We start from the raw sequence: 27,234 nt of genomic DNA on the forward strand, positions 1-27,234 counted from the left end.
CCCCAATATTATGCCATCTTTAAGAAAGTTTCTTTAGGGTTGCTTGAGTGGCTCAGTCAGTTAAGCGACTGCCTTCCATTCTGGTGATGATGCTAGGGTCCTGGGATTGAGTACTGCATCAGGTTCCTTGCTCAGCGGGGAGCCTACTTCTCCCTCCACCTGCCGTCCCCCCTGCCTGTGCTCTCTCTCTCTCTCTGACAAATACATATATAAAATCTTTAAAAAAAAAAAAAAGAGGGAGAGAGAGAGAAAGTTTATTTAACTCTTTCCTGTGTTTCTCATCCAGAAAATTTCCCCATATAATTGTAACTTCCCAAAGAGCCATAATATTATCTTTGATCACTTAAGCCTAAGACACTGTAGGTGTCTAATAAATGATTGCTGAGTGATTGAGAGAAAATCATTAAATATTACCGAAAATTGCAACTAACGAATGCCAAAGGTTCCCTAGTTTATCATTTGTAGATGCAATATCATTTGTAGATGTAAATATCAGATTTCTTTTCTCCTTTAGGTTTTACCATCTTAGAAGATGATAGAAATTTAAGAAGCTGGTTGTCTTAAAGCATAATAGGGAAGGTCCTCGTTATATGTATCACATCATAATAGGAAAGGTGCATCAATATAAAACACATTTGTGGGTATTATAGTTTAAAGCTCTCATTTTCATTTATTATTTCAAAATTGATAGCCACGTTATATATTTTTATGTTGGTAAGCTAACAAAGTGACCTTAAATGTAATTAAATATAGAACATATTTTAAGGTGTTGAGTTTTCCAGGGAAAAATTCCTCTGTCTCACCCATGCCAGTATTCATTTCAATGTTTACAAAAATTTAATCCAAAGTAAAACAGCCTCACGTTGTTTCAACAGGAGAAATAATGCAGTGCAAACAAAGAAGAAATGTTTGATGTGTAAGGAAATGTCAAGAACCCCTCGTCAGAATGAATGTCATTCTATGATTTCAGGGTCTAAGCACGTCTGGAAGTGAGGTTAACGAGGTAGAACCCCAAGACCTTTTGCGGCAACAGCAGAGAGAAGCAAACCAATACCTCAAGAACACGAGCCTCAAGTTCCCAGCATCTGCTCTTCCATTTGAGAGCAAAGGCAGCCATATCATGGCTAGAAATGGAAGCTGTTTCTTAGTCCGGCACACCCCTCACCCCAGAAGGGTCTGCCACATCAAAGGTAAGGGAACTCGAGATCCTAGAATGTGTCTCTCTCCCTGCATTTGGGCTGCTTGATGATTCTGGTGGGTAAACACGGGGATACTACTCAGAATACTTATCTAATGGTGAGGCACTGGTATGGACCATCGAGACTAGAGGCCAGACTTGAGGTTAGAGCAGAGCCTGCAGGCATCCCCTGTGCCAGGCATTAACCCTGGGATTTCCTGACTGTTAGGAAAGGGACCTGGAGAGGGGCCAAAGAGCTCACAGCAACAACTGACCAACTGGTATAAAAGTATTCAATATTTTAACAAACTGCATATTTGTGCTAGCATTTACAGGCTAAATATTAGCCCTAGAGAAGCATATATTTCGCCCTCCAGCCCTTTTCCCCTTTCTGTTACTTTCTCTCCTTTTTTCTCTTTCTCCCTTTCTCCCTCCCTCCTTCCATCTCTCCTTCCCTCCATCCTTGCCTCATGCCTTCTCTTCCCCTTTTTCTCTTTTCCTTTCTCTTCTTTTCTTTTCTTTCTTCTTTCTTTCCTTCTCTCTCTCTCTTTTTCTTTCTTTCTTTTAAAATTTAGTTTCTGTAACATCATTTACTGCTGATTGTCTCCCCTATCTCTCTGACTGCTCCTTCCCAGAGTTGGTTTTTTTTTCCTGATTCTGTAGTAAATGTTGGAGTCCCTCACAGTGCAGTCCTTAGCCATTTCTCTCTTTAATCTGTACCGTGACCCTACTACAATTTACTCATTCACAAGTTTCAAAAACTCTATAGACCAAGTGCATTTGAAAGCACTACTCTTCTAAAATTGAGACCTCCATATTCAACTGCCTGCTTGACCTATATGTGAGGCATTGGATGCTTCATGGGCACCTTGAATTTTGCTCTTTGAAACAGAACTCTGGATCTTCCTTCAAAAGTGTATTTCTCCAACTAGTCTACCTGAACTAGTAAATGGTACCATACATTTTGGGCCTTTCTTGAACTCCTTCCTCTCCTTCCTTTCCTCTTGCAATACTTAACTTGATCTTATCACTTTCTTTTCTAAATATTTTGCAAATTAAGCTACTTCTCTCCATGGCCACTGTCACAGCTCCTTTCTAGGCCATTATTATCTCTTGGTCTGACTGCTACTTTTGTAATTTGTAGCCTCCTAACTGCCCTATTTCCACCCCTGCCCTCATCCTATCTACTCTCTACAGAATAAGATCATATTAAAATGTAAATTTACCTGTTTCAATGCCCTACTCAAAACCCTTCAGAGACTTCCCATGTATCTAAGATAACGTTTATCTTGATGTAGACTAAACGTTCACTATGTTGTGGCCTCTGTCTCTTATGACTCATCTCCTATCAATAGTCACTGACCCACCCATTTTCTTTATACATATGCCATACTGGACTTGCCTAAGTTCCTTGAACATATAATAAGACATTTCCCACCTCTAGATTTTCACTCATACTATTTCCTCTCACCAAAAAATCCTCTCATTATTTGCTTTTTCTCATTTCTCAGGTTTTGGTTTAAGTGTAACTTAAAAAAGACCTCTAGGCTCCACATCCTCAATCTAAATTCACTTTCTTTATGATATATTCTCATAGTACTCTATTGGGGCAATTGGCTTAGATCAGGTTCTCTGGAAACAGACTCTGGGATGGACATTTGTGTGAAGGAGGTTTATTGGGAACTGCTCTTAGGAGCAACATGTATAGGAGGCCAGGGAAGCAGGACTGGACAGCGGTAATGTAAATGAAAGAAGCCTCAGTCAGTCCCATAAGGAGCCATGGACAGCTCTGTAGAGGTGTCTCAGCTTAAAGCAAGGGCGTCAGGCCTTTGTAATGTCCATCAACCACTTACTGATCAAGTTTCCATCGTGCAAGGGAGTCAGGCCTTCGTAACCCCCATCAACCACTTATTGGTCAAGTTTCCATCATGCATGAGAACTGTCTTCAGCTGAGAGCAATTCCCAGAGAGGGACTCAGCATGAGCCATCAGTCGCTGACACATGTCATATGGACGGATGAGCGTGCTAGTCCTAAAGGCATGGTTTGGGTAGTGCATCCCCACATCTACTACAGCAACTATTGCAGCTTATAACTAAATATTTTTATTTGATTATTATCAAGTATCTTCCATAAATTTGTGAGCTCCTTGAAAGGTGAAGATATGTCTGTTTTGCTCACCACTTATTTTCAGTTTCCTAGAGTGGCTGTGATGTGGGAGGTACTAGATAATTCTTGTGGAAGGAAGGAAGCTTAAATTACACTCAGATAAAAATGTAGAGCCTCTGACAGATTTTGAGGAGGGTTCATGTTCTACCTCAGCTATCTAGTTGTGTGTCCTTGAGCAAGTGATTTCATTCTTTAAAAAACTCATTCTAGCTGTATTGTAGAAAGTGGAAGGGGAACAGTGGCCTAAGAAGAGGTTAGGAGATCAGTTAAAAGGCTGACCCAGTCATCCAAGTGAGAGGGATGAAGGATGAGCCAGGGCAGACAGCAGGGCAGAGAGGTGAAGATTGAATTTCGGGTTAGAGCAAAAGAAAAGCACAGATGAGCAGTATAGGGAAAGCCATCACAGGGTTATGAGATAAAATAAGGTTGAATGAGAATGCCTGGGTGATCACCAAAGACAAATTCCTAAGGAAGATCAGGAAAATGAAGACCAAGAGATAACAAACAGATATTACAATAAAGAAGTCATAGATAGCTTGGAATCTGTTGTCTTGGCAAAATCTGGTGAGAAAACCCACATGAGAAAAACATTGCATTTCATTAGAACTTTTTTCTCTATGAGGGCAAATATTACCAAATTGAGTATAATATTTTTTCTGACTTCCAAATACTTGAAAGTACTTGATATATAACGCCTGTATATGTAATTCACATTCTGCCTTGAATTATCTTATACCTATAATACAGTATAAAACTGTTGGCAGGCAAAGGGTTGACTTTTATGTCTTCAAACCCCCTACAATGCCTACCACAAAGCCTTGCTTATAGTACTGTATGTCCACATATAAATATACGTTGAATTGAATAGAAAATTTTCTTTGGAAATCTTTCAAGGAATCCATGCTAATTCTAGAAAGCCTAGTAACTGGAATTGCATGAGGAAGAGAAGGGCAGCAACCTGCTCTATTCTGACTGTTAACAGATATATAGTTTGAACCCACACTCAGCACAAGGACACTACAACTGGTTTCACTAGTTTCACCCCAAAGATAATTCTTATGATCCATTTTACCAACATTCAAATGTTTAAGTCTGTGAGACCTAATGCTATTTTAGTAGATAAATCCTTAAAAAATTAAATTAAATCATCAGTAAGTTTGTTCGTTCTAAGAAATGTTAATTTAAAGTCTCTATTTGTGATACATATATGCCCTTTGTTAGCAACACAACAGAAGCCAGTTTCTGCTCACAATGTACTTGGAGGAGTTAGGAATAATAGGAAAAATTATAATACATTGTGTTATGGGCAGTGATAGAAGTACGCTGGAAGTTCAGATGTAATACACAGATAGGGAAACCACTGGAGGAGTGTCAGGAATGCATTTCATAGAGGTTTATACTGGAAGATACATGATAAAAATTAAGAAGAAACAATTAGCAGGACTTGGGCATTTACTGGATTTAAGATGGAATAAAAAGTCTAGAATTATTATCAATTTTTTTTTAGCTTGCTTAACTGGGTGGACAGTGTTCCAACTATTAATCTTGAGCATATAGGATGAAGGACATATGTAAGAGGTACGATTAAAAGCTTCATTTAAGACAACCTTGTACTTGATATGCCAATGGAACATTCATGAGTAAATGACCAAGTAGAGAAATGGATGAAGGACTTGGAGGGTAAGGGTTAGATGAGGCTAAAGTAGATGTGAAAAGCAGGAGCATTTAGGTTAAAACAGTAATGTTATCGCCCAAGAAAGAAATCCCAGCAGAACTCTGAAAAACACAGGGATGGATAGACACAGAAAATCCCGAGAAAGAGACTGAAAAGAAATAGCAGAGATGCTGGGATAGAAAACATCTCTGAAAACAGAGAGAAATGGTTTTAAATTACATTTGCTTGGCAGAAGTTTTTAAGCTGTATTCAGAAGAGCCCTAGAGATCTGTGTAAGAGACGAAGATGGAGTAAAATGTGTTTGAACAAAGGGCACAGTAGCCAAAGAAATTTGAGTACCCCTACTTCATGGCAAAAGCATTATATTTAGTCATGGAATTAAATGACGTTTTTTGGCACTTTTGCTAAAGCCATATTTTGAGATCATTTATGCATGACTTGCTAAGAAGTAATTTAGAAACTAGCCCTATGATGGTAGCCTATCTCCAGGCTTTTTTGCTTTAGAGAAAACTTGATAGAAAGGAGAGAGAGTGAAAATTTCTTCGATAAGAGTCACTGGGGTGCTGTGTACTTCTCTTCCCCTCCATGAAAGCAGTAGTAGCTGCCTTCACCAAACGTCCAGAGCTTTCCAGGGAATCATTTATGGAGAATGTCTAGAGAGGAGACAGGTCTCATAGGCTAGCTAGCTCCTTGCCCATGCTGTTCCTGGTCTGCCCTACCCTGTTTCTGTAGTGGATCATGGGGAGACTACACAGTGAATTTGTTCTGTATCTTCTGTGTTATGGAGGATACAGAGAATGGTGTCTGATTCTCCTCTAAAATCTCAAGAGCTGCCTGGAGTTGGCTGAAGCTCACTGTGTCAGTGGCACAGACTGGGATTAAGTTGCTCTCCCACAGAAGACCAGACAAAGAGTGTTGTTTCCTGTGAGCTGGAGTGGACACTTGGAGGAAGCTGGTCGAGAACTGTCTTGCAAGGACCCAGCCCAAGAGGACTAACTCACTGGACAACTCCAGCCCAGAGAGGCTGGTGACATTTCACCTGGGGTGAAGGTGGGAAGGAAGAGATGTTAGCAATTATCTGGTAGATACATTATCCATGACAATGAACAGTGTCAGAGATTTCCTCAGCCAGGGGTCTCCAAAGAACCCATAAAAATACCTCATGAGAGAAAGAGCCAGGACTTCTTCTCTGCCTCACGGATCTGTTTTCACAGATGCCTCAACACTAAATTAAAACCACTAAGCAAGCAGGATTTTGTGTCCCCTTCACTATTCCTTCATCCTCCACCCCAACTCCAGAGGAGCTGACAGCAGTGAGTGAGGAAGGAAGAGTGGAAGAGCAAGGGGGAGGAAAAACAGACCATACCCCCACTCCCCTGCTGGTCTGTAGAGGCTGGGTCGTGTTTGGCCTGGAGAGGAGGGTGTGATGTGGAATGGTAATATTTTTATAGCACTTGCTATCCTGATAGTAAGTATTTGGCATTCTTGATGGAAAGTTTTATGCACAATAAAGATTAATGCAGTTACTTGTTATTTTAAAGTGAACTTTAAAATTTAACTTTAAAATTGAAACTTCAACTTATATTTAAATATTTAAAATTTAAAATTTTAAACTTAAATTTTAAATTTACCTTATAAATTTTATTATTTTGCTTATACATGTAGAAAATTTTAACAATCACTTCAAAGGGATCTTTGATTAATATTTAGTCCCATTCGTAAACTTAGTAGAAGAATACCTTTAAAGGTTTAAATGTCAATTACGCATTAAGTAGACTTGATTTTTTAAAAATATTTCACATCTTTATCATGTGAATTCTCACCAAGCTATAAATAACTCCTATAAATTAAATAAATTAAGCATAAATATAGACAAATACGTTATTTAAAACACTTCTATACTGTTTACCAACTTAATGATATTCTTGTACTTTTCTGCTTAATATTATATACATTTAAAAAACACATATGCAAGGTTTTTACTAAACTTAACCCATGAGTGAGAATAGTATGTAGTTCTCACATTTTATAATTTCTATCTTTTTTTTTGAAACTTTCCCAATGTTTTAAAAGCACACCATCAAGTAGGGAAACAGTTACCTTGGGCAAAAAAAAAAAGAAAAAAAGGAAAAAAAATAGAGTTACTTTTGCATTAAACTGGGGTTGCATGTCAATCAGAAAATTAGGCAGGAATGTGAACTTTGAATCTTCACCCAGCAGTCTCTGAAAGGTGGGTCCTTTGGAATCCTGCAGAACAGAAATTTGATGTCCAGTAGTGGGGGCTGGTCCTTCCTGAGCCCCAGACTCCATTACCTAATTCTCCTGTATTCTGAGGAAGTTAATGAAATTCCCACTCATGTTGTCCTGATCTTCTTGACTGCTGGGTTGGGTTTCACATTTCCCCGACTACCTTTAAATCATTTAATACTGTCCCATTTGACACTGAAGCCACTTTAATAACATTGCACTTTCTACATTTTTATGTAGTTCTTTCCTAACTCTGGGATAGATAGAATCTGAATTCTTTCATATTACTTATTACCATTTTTTAATTAAAGGAGATAACAGAGAAAATAGGGATTTCGCCATAGATTTGTCTCCATGTTAATATCTTATTTCATTTGGTAAGTAATGTTTCACTATGCACCTGGGTCAATCACTATCTCAGGTGTTTAAGATAAAATGGTAAGATGTGATGTTATCTTCAAAAATTTTATTCTCATTTCTATTTGGAACCAGTTACTATCAGTAAAGTTCTAAGTATCAGACTAAATAAAAGGTTTATATTTGCTTGTGTTATTCATTCATTTGATAATAATCATAGAGCATCAGCTTTGTGCCAGGCACTATTCTAGACACTGGGAATAGAGTGGCAAACAAAACAAAACAGACAAAATGCATGCTTTCATGAAGCTTACATTCGAGGCCAGCTCAGCCCAGCAATGTGCAAACAGATATGATAGGTCACAAATGCTATGGGAAGAATAAAAGCATTCAAAGGGACAGTGTGAGGGGGTAAATTTCAGTCAGGGTTTCCAGCAAAGACCTTTTTGATGTCATTTGAGCAGATAAGAAGGTGGCGGACTGATAGTCCTAGAAGGAAATAGAGAAAAATGGGCAAGTATGAAAAACACTATTCAGAAGCTTCCTGTGCAACTTCTTGGAAACAAAGCAGACATCCATTCCTATCTCTCAAAACTTCTCACTGTTTAACATAGAGCAAAGTCCTGTATACCTTCATTTCCTAAGCTGTCTAGTATGTCATGATCATGGCATTGATACCAGGAAGAGGTTCTGTCTATAATTCAACAAAAGAGCCAAAGGCAAATAACTATTACAAGAGAGTGAAGGAGCCTAGAAAGCTTAGACATGAGGAAGGAGGCTCCTTTGTACCGTGTTTTCCTTCCTTCCCTCCACCACAATCTACCTCATCCTGCCTCCTATTCCGAGCTCCCGTTGCTGTTTAAACCTTCTGCGAGGACAAAAACAGGGCCAATGTATGTCTTTTCAGAGGCCGTGTACTGAGACTTTCTGGATGCTTCCAAACCCCTGAATGTGATATTCATGAAGAGGGCTAACATAGTTCCTCAGTCATCCTCAAGACTTGGGAAATGAGAGGTCTGTCTGGGATAGAGGCAGATCTGTTGTACTTGACTGTTAACCCCGAGATCAAAGATGTGAGCCTGGTTCTCAAGGCTAAAAAGATGGCAGAACATTTTTCAGGAAGCATGTATGGCAAACATAATTTGCTACACTGACCTTCAAAGAATATCCACCTGGCACTGGTTCATACTATTTATAGTCTGACATCTTGTGTATACTTAACAATATCTGGTTGGGAAATGGCTGATCATTCGAAGAAAATCTGCTCCAAACCTAATGTGGTTGTTTGGTCTGTTTATCCTTACCTAGGTTTGAATAACATTCCCATCTGTACCGTGAATGATGATGACAACTCATTGGGAGCATTGTGGGGTGTTGGCCAGTTCAACCACTTAGAGAAGGACGAGATACCGTTTGCCAAATGCGGTTATGCACCCAGCACTGTAACCCCGGAGAGCCCAGTCAGAGGAGTCTCGCCAGCCCCAAACAATGTCAAGGTGCCCCCAAGGCCTCATTCTGGTGAGTCCCTTGCTACTCATGAAATCTTTCCTGAGGCCTCCTGTAAACTATCGGGAGGTGGGGGGTGGCGGAGGTGGGGAGGGCAGGGAGGATAGTCTCTATGATTGTTAATATAGCTGCAGCGATTTTTAAGTAATTATGAAATTTTCTCACTATGAAATAGGAAATTCATTATAAAAAGTTTTCACTCATTTAATCTCATTTCAGTAGTTCAGTAATGTTAATTCATATTATTGTCTTTATTATATCCAGGACATGTATGTGTGGTTCTTGTCTCTAATGCTGACAGAAGTACCTAAGAGGTACTAAAAATGAATGTTTAGCCAACATGATTGGGGAAACTACTGCAACAACAAGTGAGTCAGGGAAATGCAGTAGCGATAGAATTTCGTGCTTCCGTCTTCCCCCGCCGGATGGTCAGCTCCTGAAGCTCCCGGCCCCGTGTTATTGCCTTCTGTGTTTCTGGTATTCTTGGTGTCTCCCCAGGTCCCAGCACAGTGTTTGACCTTTAGTAATCGATTAATTAATGTTTACTGAGTTGAAACGAAAAGTAAATGTTCTGTAATCAGCAGAACAGAGAGTTAGCAATATTGTATGTTTGGAAGTTACAAGAGGAGATTTAAAATTTTTTCATCACAAGAAAGAGTTGGTAATTTTGTGAGGGGATAGTTAACTACACTTAACTGTGATCATCATTTTGCAATATATACACATACCAGATCATTATGTTGTATGTCTTACACTAATATATTTTTAAAAATTATAGTATATAATATAATATAAGCAGGAACATAAGCAGGGGAGTGGGAGAGGAAAGCAGGTTTTCCGCTGAGCAGGGAGCCCGATATAGGGCTCAATTCCAGGACCCTGGGATCATGACCTGAGCAGAAGGCAGAGACTTAACCCACTGAGCCACCCAGGCGCCCCTCTCTTTCTCTTATTACTGAAAGTTTCAGGGCACATGAAAATTATTTTGGTATAATGTGGGAAAATATATTCTCCTTCAAAGGATAACCATAAGACGGACCATTAGTACTTACCATGTGATTCCAATCTAAGGTCTTCACACTTGTTAACTCATTTCATGCTTTCAAGAGTTCCTCTTCCTTACACACTAGCAACAAGGAATCAAAACCCCACATATGCCACCTTCTTTCTGGTGTTCCTTCTTATACCATAAAACCCAGAAACTTAACAGTTACGTTTGCAAGAGCCCCTGGATGGGAGTGAAGTGTTGCCATCTGGTAAGATTTACATTTCAGATGTGGGGCTCAGGTCATTGTTTTGGCTGCTGTCTGCCCTCAGGCATGACTAGAGACAAGGGCTTTTCCTGCTATGATATCCCAGTGCTCAGATCCTGGAGTTATGGGTGTCTGTGGCAAAGTCAGCAGTTATGGTGGCTTTCTGACAGTAGCAGTGGCCCAGTGCCTAATCTTTAGCCTCACAGATGCTGTGACAGCAACTGAAGTGCGAGGGGCATCCTGACTCCCCTTCCTCCTGATTGTGATAAAGGCTGTGCTCCCTGGGTGGTCCAGGGGCAAGGTGCTGCTCTTGAAGTGATTTGTGATGGTCAACACCAGAGTCCACTGCTCCAGCCCTTCCAGTGAGATTGCAAACACCTAATTCTCTGTCCAATTTACAGTCTAGTTTAAAATAGAGTGGTTTCTATTTCCCACAAATGAACACTAACTTGATAGACTCACGCCCGTAACTCTGTTCTTCCTCCTTCCTGCTCTCTTCTGGAGAGAGGTAACTTTACAATATTTTTCTTTCTACAGCTAGGACTAATGAATTCAGTTACTTTTGGGAAATGCACCAAATCTTTTCATCTTTTAAGAAATTATGTTAACTGTTTTTCCATAAAAAAGATAACATTGCTTATGGAGAATATAACTTTAAATTAATGCAAAAGGGAATTAGGTAAGCATTAAAATGGTTTTAGGGTGATTTTGTAAAATGAATCTATGAAATGTGTAGGGGTGAGAGACTGATGAAATAAGAAATAAAATAAAAAATGAAATTATAACTCAGCACACATCTCCTTCTGGCCACAGGTCAAATAGCACACATATAATCTCTTTGATTAGAGAAGGTGTTAGTTATATGGACAGGAAACAGAGAAAAACATGTCATACTGAAATATGTACTTTTAAAAATTGGTTACCCAGATCGAGAAAGCTCTTCCAGTCTTTTTTTGTATCATCTCCTGGGCATTGAATTACTTTTGTAAAAATAAAGATCCTTTTCTTATGTTATGGTCGTATAACTTTACCTGCAAGGTTTCCAATATTTATAAACATATTTCTGAATTGACCTTATTTGAATTCCAGATATACTCTCATTTATTTCAGGAACTGATGTCTGTGTCGTGTGATAGAAGTTTTTTCAGTTTGATCTAAATATAATTTTCCTGCAATATCATTTCAGAGCCCTGTAGAAAAATCAAGGAGTGCTTCAAAACTTCCAGTGAGAATCCCTTAGCAATTAAGAAGGTAAAGAAACAACTATTTACAGTTATCTATTTAGTTCAATTTCTGTCATTTCCTCTCCTTTTCTTCACATAGCTTTCTAAAAAGGTACATTTCACAATATTTTTTACAGCTTTTTAAAACATTTTTTAATTTAAATTCAATTTAGTTAACATACACTGTATTCTTAGTTTCCCGGGTAGAGGTCAGTGATTCATCAGTTGCATGTAACACACGGAGCTCATTCCATCACATGCCCTCCTTCATGCCCATCACCTGGTTACTCCATCCCCCGACCCTCACCCCTCCAGCAACCCTCAAGTTTGTTTCCTAGAGTCTCTTATGGTTTGCCTCATTCTGTTTTCATCTTATTTTATTTTTCCTTCCCTTCCCCATGTTCATCTATTTTGTTTCTTAAATTCCACATGTGAGTAAAATCATATAACATTTCTCTTTCTCTGACTTATTTTGCTTAGCATAATACCCTCTAGTTCCATTCATGTTGTTGTAAATTGTCATAACATAATGCTGTATGTTAACTACTGGAATTTAAATAGAAACATTAAAGATGGTTTATTTAACTCAGCATCATTATTTTAAAATTTACCCATGTTGTTATGTTGACCAATAACTCATTCCTTTTTATTGCTAAGTAGTATTCAGTTGTCTAAGGGTATCCCACAATGGGTATCCCACAATTTGTGTACATGCTCACCTGTTGATGGACATTTAGCTTGTTTCCAATTTTTGCCAAAGCTGATATGAACATTTGTGTACAAGTCTTTGTATGGGTATATATTTTCTTTCCTCTTGGTTAAATAGGTAGATGTGGAACGACTGGGTCTTATTATAGGTGTGGGTTTAAATTATTGAGAAATTGCCAAAGTGTTTTCCAAAGTGGTTGTATGATTTTATATTTCCGCCAGCAGTTTACCAATTTCCTTTCCCCCACATCCTGCCAAAATTTAGGATGGCCAGTATTTTAAAATTTAGCCAATTTAGTGAGTGTGTTGTGGTATCTCATTGTGGTTTTAATTTGCATTTCCCTGATGACTAGTGAGGTTGATGTCTTGTCATGTTCTTACTTGCCATCCACATATCTTCTTTTGAGAAATGTGTGTTCAAATATTTGCTCGTTTTGTAAATTGGGTTGTAGGTCTTTTATTATGAAGTTTTAAAGGTTCTTTATATATTCTAGATAAAAATTATTTTGTCACATATACATTTTGCAAATTTTTTTTTCCAGTCTGAGGCTTACCTTTGGTTTTTAGAACAATGACTTTTGAAGAACCAAAATTTATAACTTTGATGAAGTCCAAATTTAAAATTTTTCTATCGTAGTTTCAGGTCCACATGTTTACCTCTCTATTGTGCCCTACTGTAAAGGCTAACCTCTAGTACAATGTTGAATAGAAGTGATGAAAGCAGACACTGTTGCCTCACACCTAATTATAGGGGTAAACCTTATACTTTCATCATTGAATGTGATGTCAGTTTTTTTATTTATAGATGCTCTTCACATGGCTTGAGGAAGTTCCTTTCCATTCCTAGTGTTCTAAAAGTTTGTATCAGAAATAGGGATTGGTTTTTGCCTAATGTTTTTTCTGCATCTATTTGAAACAATCACTCTTTTTAAATCTGCTAATACGGTGAATTGCATGGGTTAACTTCTAAATGTTAAACTACCCTTGCATTGCTGGAGTGGGAAAAACCCAGTTGGTCATGTTGTGTTATTCTTTTTGTATATTTAATTTCATAAAATATTGTTTAACATTCTTATGTCTATGTTCATAATGAATATGAGTTTGCAGTTTACTTGTAATGTCTTTTGTGGTTTTAGTACTAGCATAACCCTGGCTTCATAGAGTTAAGTTCAGAATTTCTCTTCAAAATTCTGGGAGATTTTATGTAGAATTGGTATTATTTTTTTCTTAAAATTTTGTAGAATTCTTCAGCGAAGCCATCAGGGCCTGGAGTTTTCTTAGAGTTAGGTTTTTAACTACAAATTCAGTTTCTTATTTTCATATAGATATAGACCATTCGGATAAAGATGGATTCAGGTTATCTGTTTCTTCTTTAGTGAGCTTTGGTAGTTTCTGTTATTCAAAGTATTTGTCCATTTCATCTAAGTTGTTCAATATAAAGTCATTCATAACATATCCTTTTAATGATTATATGATCTCTAGAGATGTTCTGCCTCTCATTCCTGACATTGGGAATTTGTATCTTCTTTTTTTTCTTGATGAATCTAACTAGAGGTTTGGTAGTTTTATTGATTTTCTCAAAGAATAAACTTTTCATTTCATTGGTGATATCTGTTGTTCTGATTTTCTTTTCCTATTTCATCGATTTTGGTTCTTGTCTTTATAGAAGATGGACGCTTAGGTCATTGAGTTGAGACCTTTTTTCTTTCTAATATGATCATATATTATTATAATTTTTAAATAAACACTCTTTGGCTGCATACCTCAAATTTAGCAATGTTGAGGTTTGTTTTTTTTAAAGATTTTATTTATTTGACAGAGAGAGATCACAAGTAGGCAGAGAAGCAGGCAGAGAGGGAGTGGGGGAAGCAGGCTCCCTGCTGAGCAGAGAGCCCAATGCGGGGCTCGATCCCAGGACCCTGAGATCATGACCTGAGCTGAAGGCAGAGGCTTTAACCCACTGAGCCACCCAGGTGCCCCTACAATGTTGTTTTCATTTTCATTCTGTTCAAAGTATTTCCTAATTTACTTTTTAATTTCTTCTCCATGGGTTACTTAAAATTATGTTATTTAATTTCCAAATATTTGGGTATCTTAAAGATATCTTTATGTGGTTGATTTTCAATTTAATTCCACTGTGGTTAGAGAAGATACTTTGTATACTTTGAAACTTTGTAAATTTATTGAAACTTGTTATATGGCCCAGAATATGGTAAACCTTGATAAAATTTCCATGTGCCATGAAAAGAATGCTCACTCTGCTGTGGTTGGGGAGAATGTAATATAAATATCAGGTAAGTTGGTTGACACTGTCATTCAGGTCCTCTCCACTTTTTCTATCAATTATTGAGAAAGAGGTGGTGAAATCCCTGACTATAGTTGTGGGTTTCTATATTTCTCTTTTAATTTATGCCAATCTTTTTCAGAGCTCTAGTGGCATAATCAGTTAGTACATGGTACTTAAATCTAGTTTTTAATCATGTATTTTGAAACTCTCTTATTAGGAGTATTACAATTTAGGTTTGTTGTGTCCTTTTGATAAAATGATCCTTTTATCATTATAAAATTACTTTCTTCAATCCTGTTAACATTCTTTGATTTGAAATCTGTTTCAGTATAGAACTCTTCAGGTTTTCTATTTCTTCTTAAAATTATTTTGGTTATGAAATTATTCATTTCACTGAAACATTCAAATTTATTGATAATGTTATACATAATAACCTCATATTCTTTTAAAAATATATGCAGTATCTATAAGATGTATCCTTTTATCGATCAGACTTATTAATTTATGTCTTTGTTTTTCTCAATCAGTTTCCAAAGTAGTTTATCAATTAGTTTAACAAAGAACTAGTTTTTGTGGGTTTTTTTGATTCTCTATGTTATATATTTCTTTTCTATTTTGTTGATTTATGCTGTCTTTTCCTTCTTTCCCGTCACGTAAGTTATTTTATTGTTCTTGACTTCTTTTATCTTTCTAATATATATATTTAGCTGTAAATTCTTCTTTGAGGATTATTTTAACTGCTTTCATAGTTTTTGCTATCAGTATTAATTTAAAACTTTTTAAAATTTGCCCTATAATTTCTTTTTGTCTCATGACTTACTTGCTGGACATTATGTATGAAAAGTTATTTGTAGGAATCTGAAGCTCGTGGTAAAAGCACTTTTTTCCAAAGAGAACTTTGTGATTATTTCTGTAGGAACCCCGAGGCCTACCAGCCTCGACTAACTTAAACCAAGTTCAAATCTTGACTTCAGGTTATATTTCTTCAAGGACCATTGCACTTCTAGATCACCTTCATCTCCGAGGGCAGCCCTTTGTTGGCCCTTATTTGGATCCTGACCTTTGAGTTTTCTCTTTCAGGACCTTTGAGGCTGTCACAGGAAAAGTTCTCACTCTCCAGGATCTTACAATGACTTCAGGGCAAAAATGACTACTATACTCCCTACAACTGAGGCTTCTCACTTCCCCTTTACTTTGGCCTATTAATTCCTACTTTATTCACTGCTCTACAGTTATAATTTTTTTTTAAATTTTGATCTACAGTTTTAGTTGTGCCCAGTGGGAAGGTTGAACCAAAAAACATATAATGCTGTTCCTTAAAACAGGAAGTCTTATTATATAATAAACTTTAACAGAGGAATACATAGATTTATCTTCACTAAATGTCAGTAGTTCAATATTGTTCCATCAATTTCAATCATCACAGTCTCCAGCTGTTGACATATTCAGCCACCGGCTTCTGCATGTGTTAAATATCACTTCCTTCTGAAGGTCAAAATCCTTCCTTGGAATAAGCACAAAGATCTAAGGCTTCTATAACTCTTCTTGGACTTAGAGCTCTTATAACCTTTTTTAATTTTTAAATTACAGAGTCTATTTACTTCCTAGAACAAGAAAACAGCCTTTCTCTTTCCTCTTCCAGTTGATCAGGGCAAGTAATTTAGCTGACCTCTCTCGTTCTCCAGCTCTCAGCTGCCCTTCAGCAGAGCAAGGAAGCAGCATCTTTAAAATGCAGCATCTTCACAGATGTTGCATAAAAGCTTTTGACTGTCTTCTTCCTGTCATAAATCTTCCTAACTTGACAGAGCAATCTCATGTGTTATGAGTTGGTTGTTATCTGGAGCAGCAAGACAATAAAGGCTACACAGTATTTTTTTTTTAAGATTTTATTTATTTATTTGACAGACAGAGATCACAAGTAGGCAGAGAGAGAGAGGAGGAAGCAGGCTCCCCGCTGAGCAGAGAGCCCTATGCCGGGTTCGATCCCAGGACCCCGGGATCATGACCTGAGCTGAAGGCAGAGTCTTTAACCCACTGAGCCACCCAGGCGCCCCGAGGCTACACAGTATTCAAAAATTACTATCTTGGTGTTTAACCGAGGGTTTAAAATGGCTTCACCAAATGTAAATAATATCTCACTATGTGCTCTGTCTACAAATGCAAATATTTGATAATTAGATTTTTATGGGAAGACTAAAACTAACCTCTCTTTACTTTCATGTATGTCCCTTTATTTAGCTACAATATTTCTCATTCATTTTATATTCAACTTTCATAGAAAATATAAGGGGTTGGATATGCATATTGATTATATTATACCTTTGATTTAGGAAGAAATAAAGGTAAAAAAGCCACTGTCACCTCCAAAAGCATGCTCTACTGCTGACTCTTGTTCTTCAGAGGTGATGAGTACCAAGACTGACGTCAAAGAGAATACTGTTTGCATACCAAACTATCTGGACCAGGAAATCAAAGTAAGAGGCAGGTTTCTTAAATCCATAACTTGGGAAGAGCATGAACATACAAAAAATCATATTACTAACATCCTTCAGATTCTTTATTGGTTCCCTTAACAACCGAATTGATTTAAAACCCCTTAGCCTGAAATCCAAGGCCTACTTCTATTATTTCCAGTCACTGTTACAGAAGCACAACCCTTAGTTTAGACATAAGGAAGAACTTGGCATTTGCCAAACACTTGGCCCTTTCTTCCCATGTTTTTCTTTATCATCTTCCTAGTGCTTGAGAGGCACTATTTGCTGTTACCTATACATTTCCTTCACGTATTTTAAGGCGGAGATTCCTCCAGTCAACTTCCATCTCTCTCCGTCTTATCTGTGGAAAACTGTTTCCTCAAACCTACTCTGCCTGGGATTATAAACTCAGTTGTATTTACAGTTGTGTCATATCAGAGTACTGGAAAGTTCTCTCCAGCCACGGTTATTTCTGAGAATGACATAAAATGAAGAACGAATCAATCAGCTGATGTTTGTTTTCCTCCTTTGTTTTCCTTCTTTAGATCCTTTTGGTAACCTCCACATTGCTTCACAATAAGACCCACTGCAATGAATTAAGGGTGAAAGGTTGTAATGATGACTTGGATGGCAGTTTTAAATGAGTTCTCTGTAGTAGCAATTACAAATAGAAGAGGATATTTTAAGGATTGTTCTTGAATAATCCTGATAAGGAACTATTTTAAAAGTAAATCATAACAGTGCTGTTGGGTATAATTATGCTGATGATTAAAATTGGGAAAATAAAAGGAAAGGAGAAGAGAAGAGAGTATCTGTAGACAAGAGTTGTGGTTATACATGAGTTCCTGATGATTCTGGTGAAAGACTCCTGATTATATTGAGTCTTCAGAATCACTGTCCATCTTACCTGCTACACTCTGGCACCACTGATTCCCTATAATTTGCTCATTCCCACCTTTAGGAACCTTCCCTACTAAGAAATCTCTTTCCCTAATCCTCGCAGTGGTCACCATCTTCTCATTAAGGTCTCAGTTAAAATATCACGCAGAAATATTTTCCCTGACCATCCAGTCTAAAGTAGCTACCTACTTACCCTCTATCCTATTACCCTTTGTTCTTCTTTGCATAGTGTATGTCCTATTTGATATGTTCGTATTTATTTGTTTCAATAATGTCTCTGCCTCTCACTCCACTCACACTAAAATTTAATTCTTATGGGATCTCATACTCCTCTGTCTTGGTTCCTGCTTTATCTTCCGTGCCTAGATAAGTGCTAGGCATCTAGTAATCATTAAATAAGCATTTACTGAATGTTGAATACAAAAATTAAAAAGAATAGTTTTACCAAGGTCAGAGTGGAACTGTAGGAAATCAGCTAACTGACATAGACCCAGTCTATTATATGTCATCTGATATGCTCACATCTGATAAACACAACCAAACCATAAACTGAGTGTAGTTTGAGTCAGGCTGTCTTACTTCCTTAGGCACATCGATAATAGGCCAGCAACATGATCCTACAGAACTGAACTTTGGGCATCTATAAAAGAGCCCTCCTCTCAAAAGCATCTTCTACATCATAGATACTGACTTAATTGGACATTAACACAAAATCCACTAAAATGTAAACTCTTCGAAAGAAAGGATCCTTTCTATCTTCTTGACAACTCATTCGTCAGCACTCGTCACTTTGCTTGAAAACTATTAACTGCTGCATACGCAGCATGGCATTTTATCAAATAGTTGGTGACTATTTGTGAAATAAGTGAAAACAGGGGGGGTCAAGTGAGAAAATAAGTCTTACCAAATTCTTTTGGCTTGTATAAATGAGTCCTGAAAATAGATCCATTTTGGTGGTATTCTAGCCTTCCATACCCTCTACAAAAAAAATCCAAACTATCTTCCATTTTCCTGCAATCCAGGCTGGTAATTCTGAGCGGCTGTGAAGGCAAGACATGTTTGTGCAGGGGTGTGTATGAAAGACTATATGGTTTCACAATTATTACTTTAAAGGAAAAGAAAAACAGAATTCTTTGTCTCCTGGTATCTTGTCTTTAGACTTCCTCTCAAAAATCTTGAATTTACAGAAATAATAGTCTCTTTACTATTGACATGGAAAGTCTGCCAAATACTTTCATTTATTTTGTTATCAATGACAAAATACCGGAGTTTGGGAATATGGTTCATCCTTCATTCACATAGCTTAAGAGAGGGATTGTACAGGCATTGTAAGAATGTTTAGGAGATTTTGGAGCTGAGAGATTCTTCAAAGGGAAAGAAACCTAAAGAATATTTAAGATATAATTAAAAGATATAATTAAAAGATAAAGAGATCATTCCCAGATGAGAGACCTTCATATCTAAAGGCTAAGAAGCGAGAGCACTGTCCATTCAAGAATCTAAAAACATTAAGGCTGATTCGGAGAGTGCAGGGAGAAGGCTGCAAGGGTTGAGGCTGGAGACTTATGCATAGACCAGAAATAAGTGTTCAGATTCATCTGAAGTGCTGTGGGAAGCTAGTGAAGAATTTCAAACACCGGCTTATACTGAAATAACTTTGTAAGTATAAGAATTACATGGTCAGAGTTGTACTTTAGAAAAATCACTCTAGATATAATATGCAGAATTAATTTGGAAGGTGGAGGCAAAACGGCAGGGAAGGCACTCTGCTTCCAAATGTTAGACTGGGTCCAAGACTTAGCTTCCTGCCGTAAACAACTATACATAACTGGGAAAACACATGAAGAAACTGTTTTCAGGCATCAGGCAACAGACAGTACAGATTTATGACAGTTCAGAGAGGAGAAACAATTGGGATGATTTCCACATTCAACCTAGATTTCAGCCTGGGACACCTTCCTCATGGTGGCACAGAGAAGTGGAGCCCAAACAGAGAGTAGCAGCTTCCTTCGCTCAGGAGAGAAAACAGAGTTGAGAGTTTGGGGATTCTGGGGTGGCTGGAATTCACAAATAAGATACCGAAGAGAAGATACATCTGTGGAGAGAATGAGCTCCAGAAACCTGTAGAGGGTTCCATGAGTCTTCAGTTCAGCATAAATTGCGCATGCACGGGAAGAGCGTCTGAGACCTGGTGGAAGAGAGCTAATGGGAGGCAGCACATTGCTTAGAGATGGGGGTGTTGTGAGGTGCCAGACTGGAGAGACCTTGCTGAACACACCAGGAATTCAGCTGAAACCCCAGGAAGAGAAGAGGCTACTCTAGCCCTACAGGAGAGACTACTCTAGATCTATCATCTCAAATCCTAAAATCAAGTTTCAGCAGATCAAATCCTCCTGCCTATATATTGAATTACCTTCCAGAAAAAAACCTCAAATGAAAAGAATGAAGGAGAGTTCCTTAAAGGACCTATTCTACTTCCTCTCACTAAAGGATAATTATATTCTCTCAAAGCAGGTCACTGAGCGATCTGTAAGTTAAAAGAAGCTGGGAGCAATGTGTAACCACCATTTGGATGAAAAAACCATTAAAGGCAGAGTAGCTTTGAGAACCTTTTGAAAAAAAGAAAGAACTCAGGCAGACTAGGGAAAAGGATATTGCAGAGTAGCTTAAGCAAGAATTGATGATAGTTTAGACAAGGTCAGGGCTGTAGAGATAAAAAGGAATGGAGAAATTTGAAAAATATTGAGAAGGAAGCATTTACTGAATTTGTTGTCCAGCAACATATTGTAGATGCAAGGGAGTTGTCCAAGATGGATCTCTGGGTCTGGCTTGGACATCTCTTCAGTGTATGCAAATGCTATCCACCGAGAAAGGGGGATGAGGAGGAACCAATCTGGAGCAGGTTCTAGAAAGAGAAAGATGGGTTTAGTTTTAGATAATCTGGGTTCTTTATATTATATAATATTGTAATAATAATTATTATAAATAAATATATTATATATATGACTGAATTTCAGATGGGTCTAAATTCTAAGAATAGACACAATTTAAGATCAAACTGAAATCATTACCTGTGCTTCATGTTTGTATGTTGTTTATTATAGTCCATTTCTATTACAGTTATTTCATATATTTATCTCCTCTATCATCCGCACGTCAGCCCTTAACTTCAGATGAAAAATGTCAAAGAGGGATTCTGACTGACAAAAAGGAATTATATCCCACCCACCCACACTGGGCCAACCACTGTGTTCAGGGAACTGAGGAAAAATGACTCCAGCTAGATTCACCCACTACAGAGAAGAGCAGTGCAGTCAGGGAGAGTCCAGACAGTTATGGAAAATTTCAGTTAGAACCCCTGGTACAGGGGCACCTGGATGGCTCAGTCATTAAGCATCTGCCTTCAACTCAGGTCGTGATCCCAGGGTCCTGTGTTCAAGCCCCACATCGGGCTCCTTTCTTGGTGGGAAGCCTGCTTCTCCCTCTCCCACTCCCCCTGCTTGTATTCCCTCTCTCCCTGTGTCTCTCTCTCTGTCAAATAAATAAAATCTTAAAACAAACAAACAAACAACAACAATTTAAAAAAAGAAAAAGAAAAAAAAAACCCTGGTACAATGGGGAAAGATTCATTCCCCAAAAGAAAAAAAGTGAATCCTGCTTCCAGAAAATGTGGGTATTGAGCAGACAAAACCAGAGGAACGCTGTATCACCTTCCCCGAACTGTTGCTTGTGTTGGAGAGGTTGTGTTTTAAGATTCCACTGCATACTATTTGACATGGGGTTCCCAGGCTAACATCCCAACTGACTTAACTGAGCGTCAAGTGCAGAGTGACTTTTGAGAAGATGAGATCGTGGAGGAGGTAAAGGAAGTCTTAGAGCCCATGTGCCATTTATTTGCTCACTGTGTGACTCTAATGCTCTCTGTCAGATTCTGGCGAAGCTCTGTAACATTTTACGCACTGATTCCCTGGCGGAAGTTCTACAGTGGCTGCTTCACGCAAGCTCAAAAGGTGAGATTAAAAGAAGCATTTGCAAACGCTGAGCTCAGTGCCTTGTCAGAAAATAGGAATGTGCCAATATCTGAAGTTTTCGACCTTGGCTTTGCAAACATACTGCCGCACTCTTACTTCCCTACTGATAAGGTATCCGAGTCTCTGCAGCCCTCTCTGACTGCATTCAAGTGGTCATTCGATGACCCCAAATTTGGCATGTCCCAATTGAAACTTCTTGGGGTGATGTGAAGTGCTTGTGTCCAGGGCTGGTTTGTGCTGCTTCTCGAGGTCCACACACCCAGGGGTCTCCCTGAACATATATTCTAGCCGGATGTGAACCCTGAGTGCAGAGTCTGTTTCCTTTCTCTGGTATGATGGCAGGAGCACGGCCTTCCAAGTTCTAGAGTCTAACAGCCTTGCCAGCTCCTCCACCAAAACCGTCAGTTCAGTCCTCTCCCAGGCTCCTTTGGGACCTTTGTGGACTGTTCCACAGAAGCATGTGCCAGTCCCAAGGGGGCAACCGTAATTGGCAGAGTAGCTGTCCTGAGACCTAACTGGTCCTCAGACTGACTGAGGCAAAACTCGGAGGTGGGTGGGGCCTGAGGATCTGTATTTCTAACAAGTTCTGAAGTGATACTGATAATGCTGGTCTGGGGGCCACTCTTTGAGAATCTGCACTAATAAGGTTAGGAAATGTCAGCATGTTAGGGATAGACTAATACTTTTGAATAGGAGCATTTTGGAAATAGTCCTTTACCTAGGAATTCAAGACTACTTGGCAAGCAATTAAGAAGCATTTGGGGGAAAGGAGTCTTTACTTCTTACACTTTTTTTTTTTCCTTTTTAAGAATGTAACTTTAAAAAATATATACAAATAATAAGTGCTTACTGCTGGGGGTGGGAGGGGGGAACCCAGATGAACCAGAAAAAATACAAGAAAAGAAGAACAATAATGAATCAAATCATCATAAACATCATTTCAGTGATGACTTCAGTATCCATCTTTACAGATATGCTTGTAACTATTTATTATTTATCAGTCTATATTTTAATGAGATCATATTGGGCTTATTATTTTGAATAGATATGCTTTCTTTTTTTACTTGGCAGCAACCTGAAATTTAGTACTCAATGTTTAGGTTATTCCACTGCCATTTGGGGACAAGTCCTTCAGTGAGTTAACTACTTGGGGCTGTCCATAATAACACAGGTCCACAGATATCACGGTGATGTGACCCATCTTGTCCACAGAAACCTTGACTCACAAATGAATGCCCACTCAGCAAACATATCACCAGCCTTTCACACTACAGTGATGGATAAAATAACAAATCCCATGTGTCTAGCCAACGTGATAATTATAACCTTCATGCCTACCCACCCCCTTTTTTTTAATCAGAAAAAGAGTGGGTCTCAGCTTTGATTCATGCTGAACTGGCTGAAATAAACTTGTTGGCCCAACGAAAAAACATCACAGCAAATCTAGCAGCAGGGACTAGGAAGCCACCCAAAGTTAAATCACCCCCAAATTCACCTGCCAAATTGAAAGTGATGACCAGAACAAGGCAAGAACATCAACCCTCCAGGTAATTAGATATAATGGCTATTGACAGGGCAAGTGGTACAGAAAGAATTTTAATTTTCTTTTCGTTATCTTTCAAAACACTAAACATGCTGATGTTTTCAGTCTCTTCTTTATTCAGTAAATGACCACAATGTGTATTTGTTTTCTTTCACTTTCATAAATATAATATGAGAATCATTCTAAATCCTATTGTAGCCACCCAGACATCTAAGAAAATGTTGGTTTTTTTCATTTGATCTAAACATGAAAGCAATAAAGGACACCAAAATTGTATTATTATGTATTTTGTTAAATGAATCTCACACAAGTATCACTTTTCTTGTGTAGAACAATGCTAGATTAAAATAAATTGCTTCACTTAATTTTCTCTGGCACACTCCTGGAGGCTGCTAGGGGGAAAACAAGTATTATAGGAATTGGGAATTATTTTAGTATAAATTTTTCTTAAATGTTATTTCAATGACAGAAGAAAATACATATGCATACACAATGTGGTGAAAATGTAATAAGATATTATTTAAGTCGGAAGAAAAAATCTTGTTGCTTTAAAGTTAAAAGTTAGGTAAAGCTTAAATCAAGAGAAATTAAATATTCAAAACCCAAGCCACTTAAAAATATCACTGAGACAGAGAGTTTTGTATTGTAATTTGTCTCCACCTTAAAGTTTCCATAAAATTGGAAACTTGGAAATAGGGTTAGTCTCTTTATGTTAGTGAATAATGTATGATACTTTTTAGATGTTTACTCAAAGTCGGAAGAATCTTTCATTTGAAAGTATACTTAATACTGTCTGCATTGAAAAACAAAGAATTGGGATAGAATGTTTAAAATATATATGTACTTAGCTTATTGATGATAGTGCAGTCAGTAGAAAGTACTTGTTTATACCTGTGAATTTCATTTTGTCTTTCTCCAATTATTTAGAGTATCAAGTCAAGGATCTGCAGGAAATAAGGAAGTGCCAAAAGGTTAAGTACAGTTTGTGATAATTACTGAGTTGGTATAGGGAAACCAGTAAGTATTTAAATCTTTAGGGATACAGACAAGGATCTGTGGTTTTAAAGGCAGTAAAATTCAGTATTGATTTCTAATTACCTTTAAGGGACAGTGTCTGCTGAATTTCTTACTGAGATAAATTTGACATAAACTTAACTTTGTTTTGCAAGGCCAAGTGCCTCATCAGAGACCAATGGACACTATTTTAGAAGCAAGATAACAGAGTAGCAGGAAGTGTAGGTTTGGTCATGCCAATCCAGTGACAGGAGAAGCTCTGCACTAACAAAAGGACAATGATCTCAGAGTTTGGTTCTTCATAGCTTTTAACTATCAAGCCCAATTATTTTAACTAGAAACCAAGTTGATCACAGAAAACAGTAAAATGGCAATCAGCTGCAAGCAGATGTTCTACCAGACAGGTGAAGTACGAGAGAGAGGAGCAGTTTGTGTCCCCACCAGAAACCCAGCCACACTCCACAATTTGAACCAAGAAGAAATAAGAATTGTAGAATGTCCTACTTTGGTTCAGAATAGACCAAGTGAAACATCCCTGTGGGTTTGGTGGCTCCTAACTTTAAAACATGTGTGACAAAAATGACCATAGAACAACAACTAGGAAGTAGGTCTTTAAGCCTGAAACAAAAGTCTATCCTGATGTTTCTACAAGTTTCTCTTATCCAGGGAATCACATGGTAATCAATTAGAGTTCTTTGAGGTCACTGTAAGCCCCAGCAGCTTTTGTGGGGGTTAACCAAACCCCAAAGAGGCTATCTGTGCTCACAGGCAATAAGAAATACAGTTGAGAAGTTAAAAAATACTCCCTTACTCTGACACACCAAGGACAGTCTGTCGTGTCTGATGACTTCCACCAAACTCCTCACCCAAGACGACAAAATCGTGACAGGGATGGTTTCCATTACTCAACTCTATGTCTTACCTGTTGGCCCCTGTCTAGATTTTTGGAGAAGTTTTGTATAAGAAGTCCCAATCACACTTCTTATTCTCCAGTGGTGATAGCACCTCTCCAAACCCTAATTCCTGCTTGGGTCTGACCTTATAGGTCTTGGGACGCTCTTATAATTAACTTGTTTTAATCTGTTTGTCTATTTTATTTTTTGTCTGTCAAGACCATAGATCCTTTTCCTTTCTCTCACTGGTCCCATCCTTGCCTGTCACCTTTACAGATCAGCAGTTCTAATTCATTCCTTCCAAAATAATGTTTGATTTTAAGAGGATAGAACATATCCTACATGTTGTAGGACCAATAACGCATTAAAAATGTGCTGGTGGTGAGAAAGATAAGTATAGATTCTTTTATGAATTTGGGGTATATTTGATTCACCTAAACATTATATTTTTTTTGGAAGTCATTTGCTACTAAAACATGGCAGAGGCTATATTTGATGTCTCAATTTTGGTCTTATTTTGTTTTTTTGCTTTTGTTTTTGTTTTTGTTTTCTATTTCAGAGGCTGAGGACAGGCCTCCATTGTTTATAAGAAGAAATAATATGAAAATGCCCATTGCAGAATATTTCAGCAAACCAAAATCTCCTCCCAAGTCTAAAATTCAGGAAAACATATCAACAAAACCAATGTCTGCAAGGAGTATGCAACAAGGATTCAATCTCTCTCCCCAGAGAGCATTTTATCCTTAAACATTCCAAAGGTAGAAATTCTAGACTGAGTTATTTCTTTCACAGACATGAGCTTCACTCCATAACAACATCAGATTATTTTTAAAAAATATTTCGGTATCAGAGAATCAATAGTTGGTGGCACATGTAAGTCTCAAAGCACCTGTATATAACGCTACTAAATAAATAATAATGGAGACAGTATTTCTATTTGTAGTTAATCTGGTACCATGTATAAAAGAAGTATGTTTACTTATATGCTACATTTCTAGTCTTGCGCTGATTGTATTTGTACAATTTTATTTGAGTCATAAGGTCCTGATTCTAGAAAAGCCATCCATAACAGAATTATGCAGCTGCAGTTTGATGCGTGCCCCAAACTCTTAATAGAGAAAAATAAAAACAAAAACAAACACAGAATTTTAATATCTGAGATAATTTTCACAGTCTACCATGTTTCAGTGCTGTTAGAACACTGAATGGATTCTGTAGTGATAATGGAAAAATACTGGCCTTGTCCCTAAAAAAAGATACAAAAATTATCACTAATTCATGAGCCAGAGAGGAACTAGTTTCTACTCTTTGTTAATTGTGATATTAACAAATTTCCTAATACTTAGCTTTTTTGTATTTTTAAAATAAACCACTCTTGGGTCATAGCTATTATTCTTTCAGTGTATTTCTGGATTCTGTCTACCAACTAGCCAATCTTTTAGAATGTTTGCGACGATATTCAAGAGATACTATAAATTTCGTGTATGTGTGCATGGGTGTGTGCAACACTTTTTTTCTTTTTTTAGGGAAGGAGTGGGGAGGAGAGGCTGAGGGGGAGAGAGAATATTTAAACAGACTCTGTGCTGAACGTGGAGTCTGACATGGGGCTCAACTCATGACCCAGAGATCATGACCTGATCCAAAATCAAGAGTTGGATGCTTAACCAACGGTGCCACCCAGGCACCCCATGTCTGTGCAATTTTAATGACAACATTTATATCACACTTAATTGTGTGTCAGGAATCATTCTAAACACTTTGGATATAGGAACATTTAAT

General features: G+C 37.8%; 1 protein-coding gene across 1 annotated transcript; it reads left to right on the forward strand.

The window, feature by feature from the left end:
• Positions 1 to 1,072: 1,072 nt before the first annotated feature.
• On the forward strand, positions 1,073 to 26,696 carry LOC308338809 (uncharacterized protein C4orf17). Its single transcript, XM_080797095.1, has 8 exons — positions 1,073 to 1,190; positions 8,932 to 9,141; positions 11,569 to 11,633; positions 16,931 to 17,074; positions 21,903 to 21,984; positions 23,366 to 23,552; positions 24,476 to 24,519; positions 26,015 to 26,696. The coding sequence occupies exons 1-8, from the start codon at positions 1,121 to 1,123 to the stop codon at positions 26,200 to 26,202; spliced, it is 990 nt and encodes a 329-aa protein (XP_080653221.1). The 5' UTR covers positions 1,073 to 1,120; the 3' UTR covers positions 26,203 to 26,696.
• The last annotated feature ends 538 nt before the right edge of the window (positions 26,697 to 27,234 follow it).

The sequence above is a fragment of the Martes martes genome (assembly GCF_963455335.1).
Source record: "Martes martes genome assembly, chromosome: 2".
Lineage (NCBI taxonomy): Eukaryota > Metazoa > Chordata > Mammalia > Carnivora > Mustelidae > Martes > Martes martes.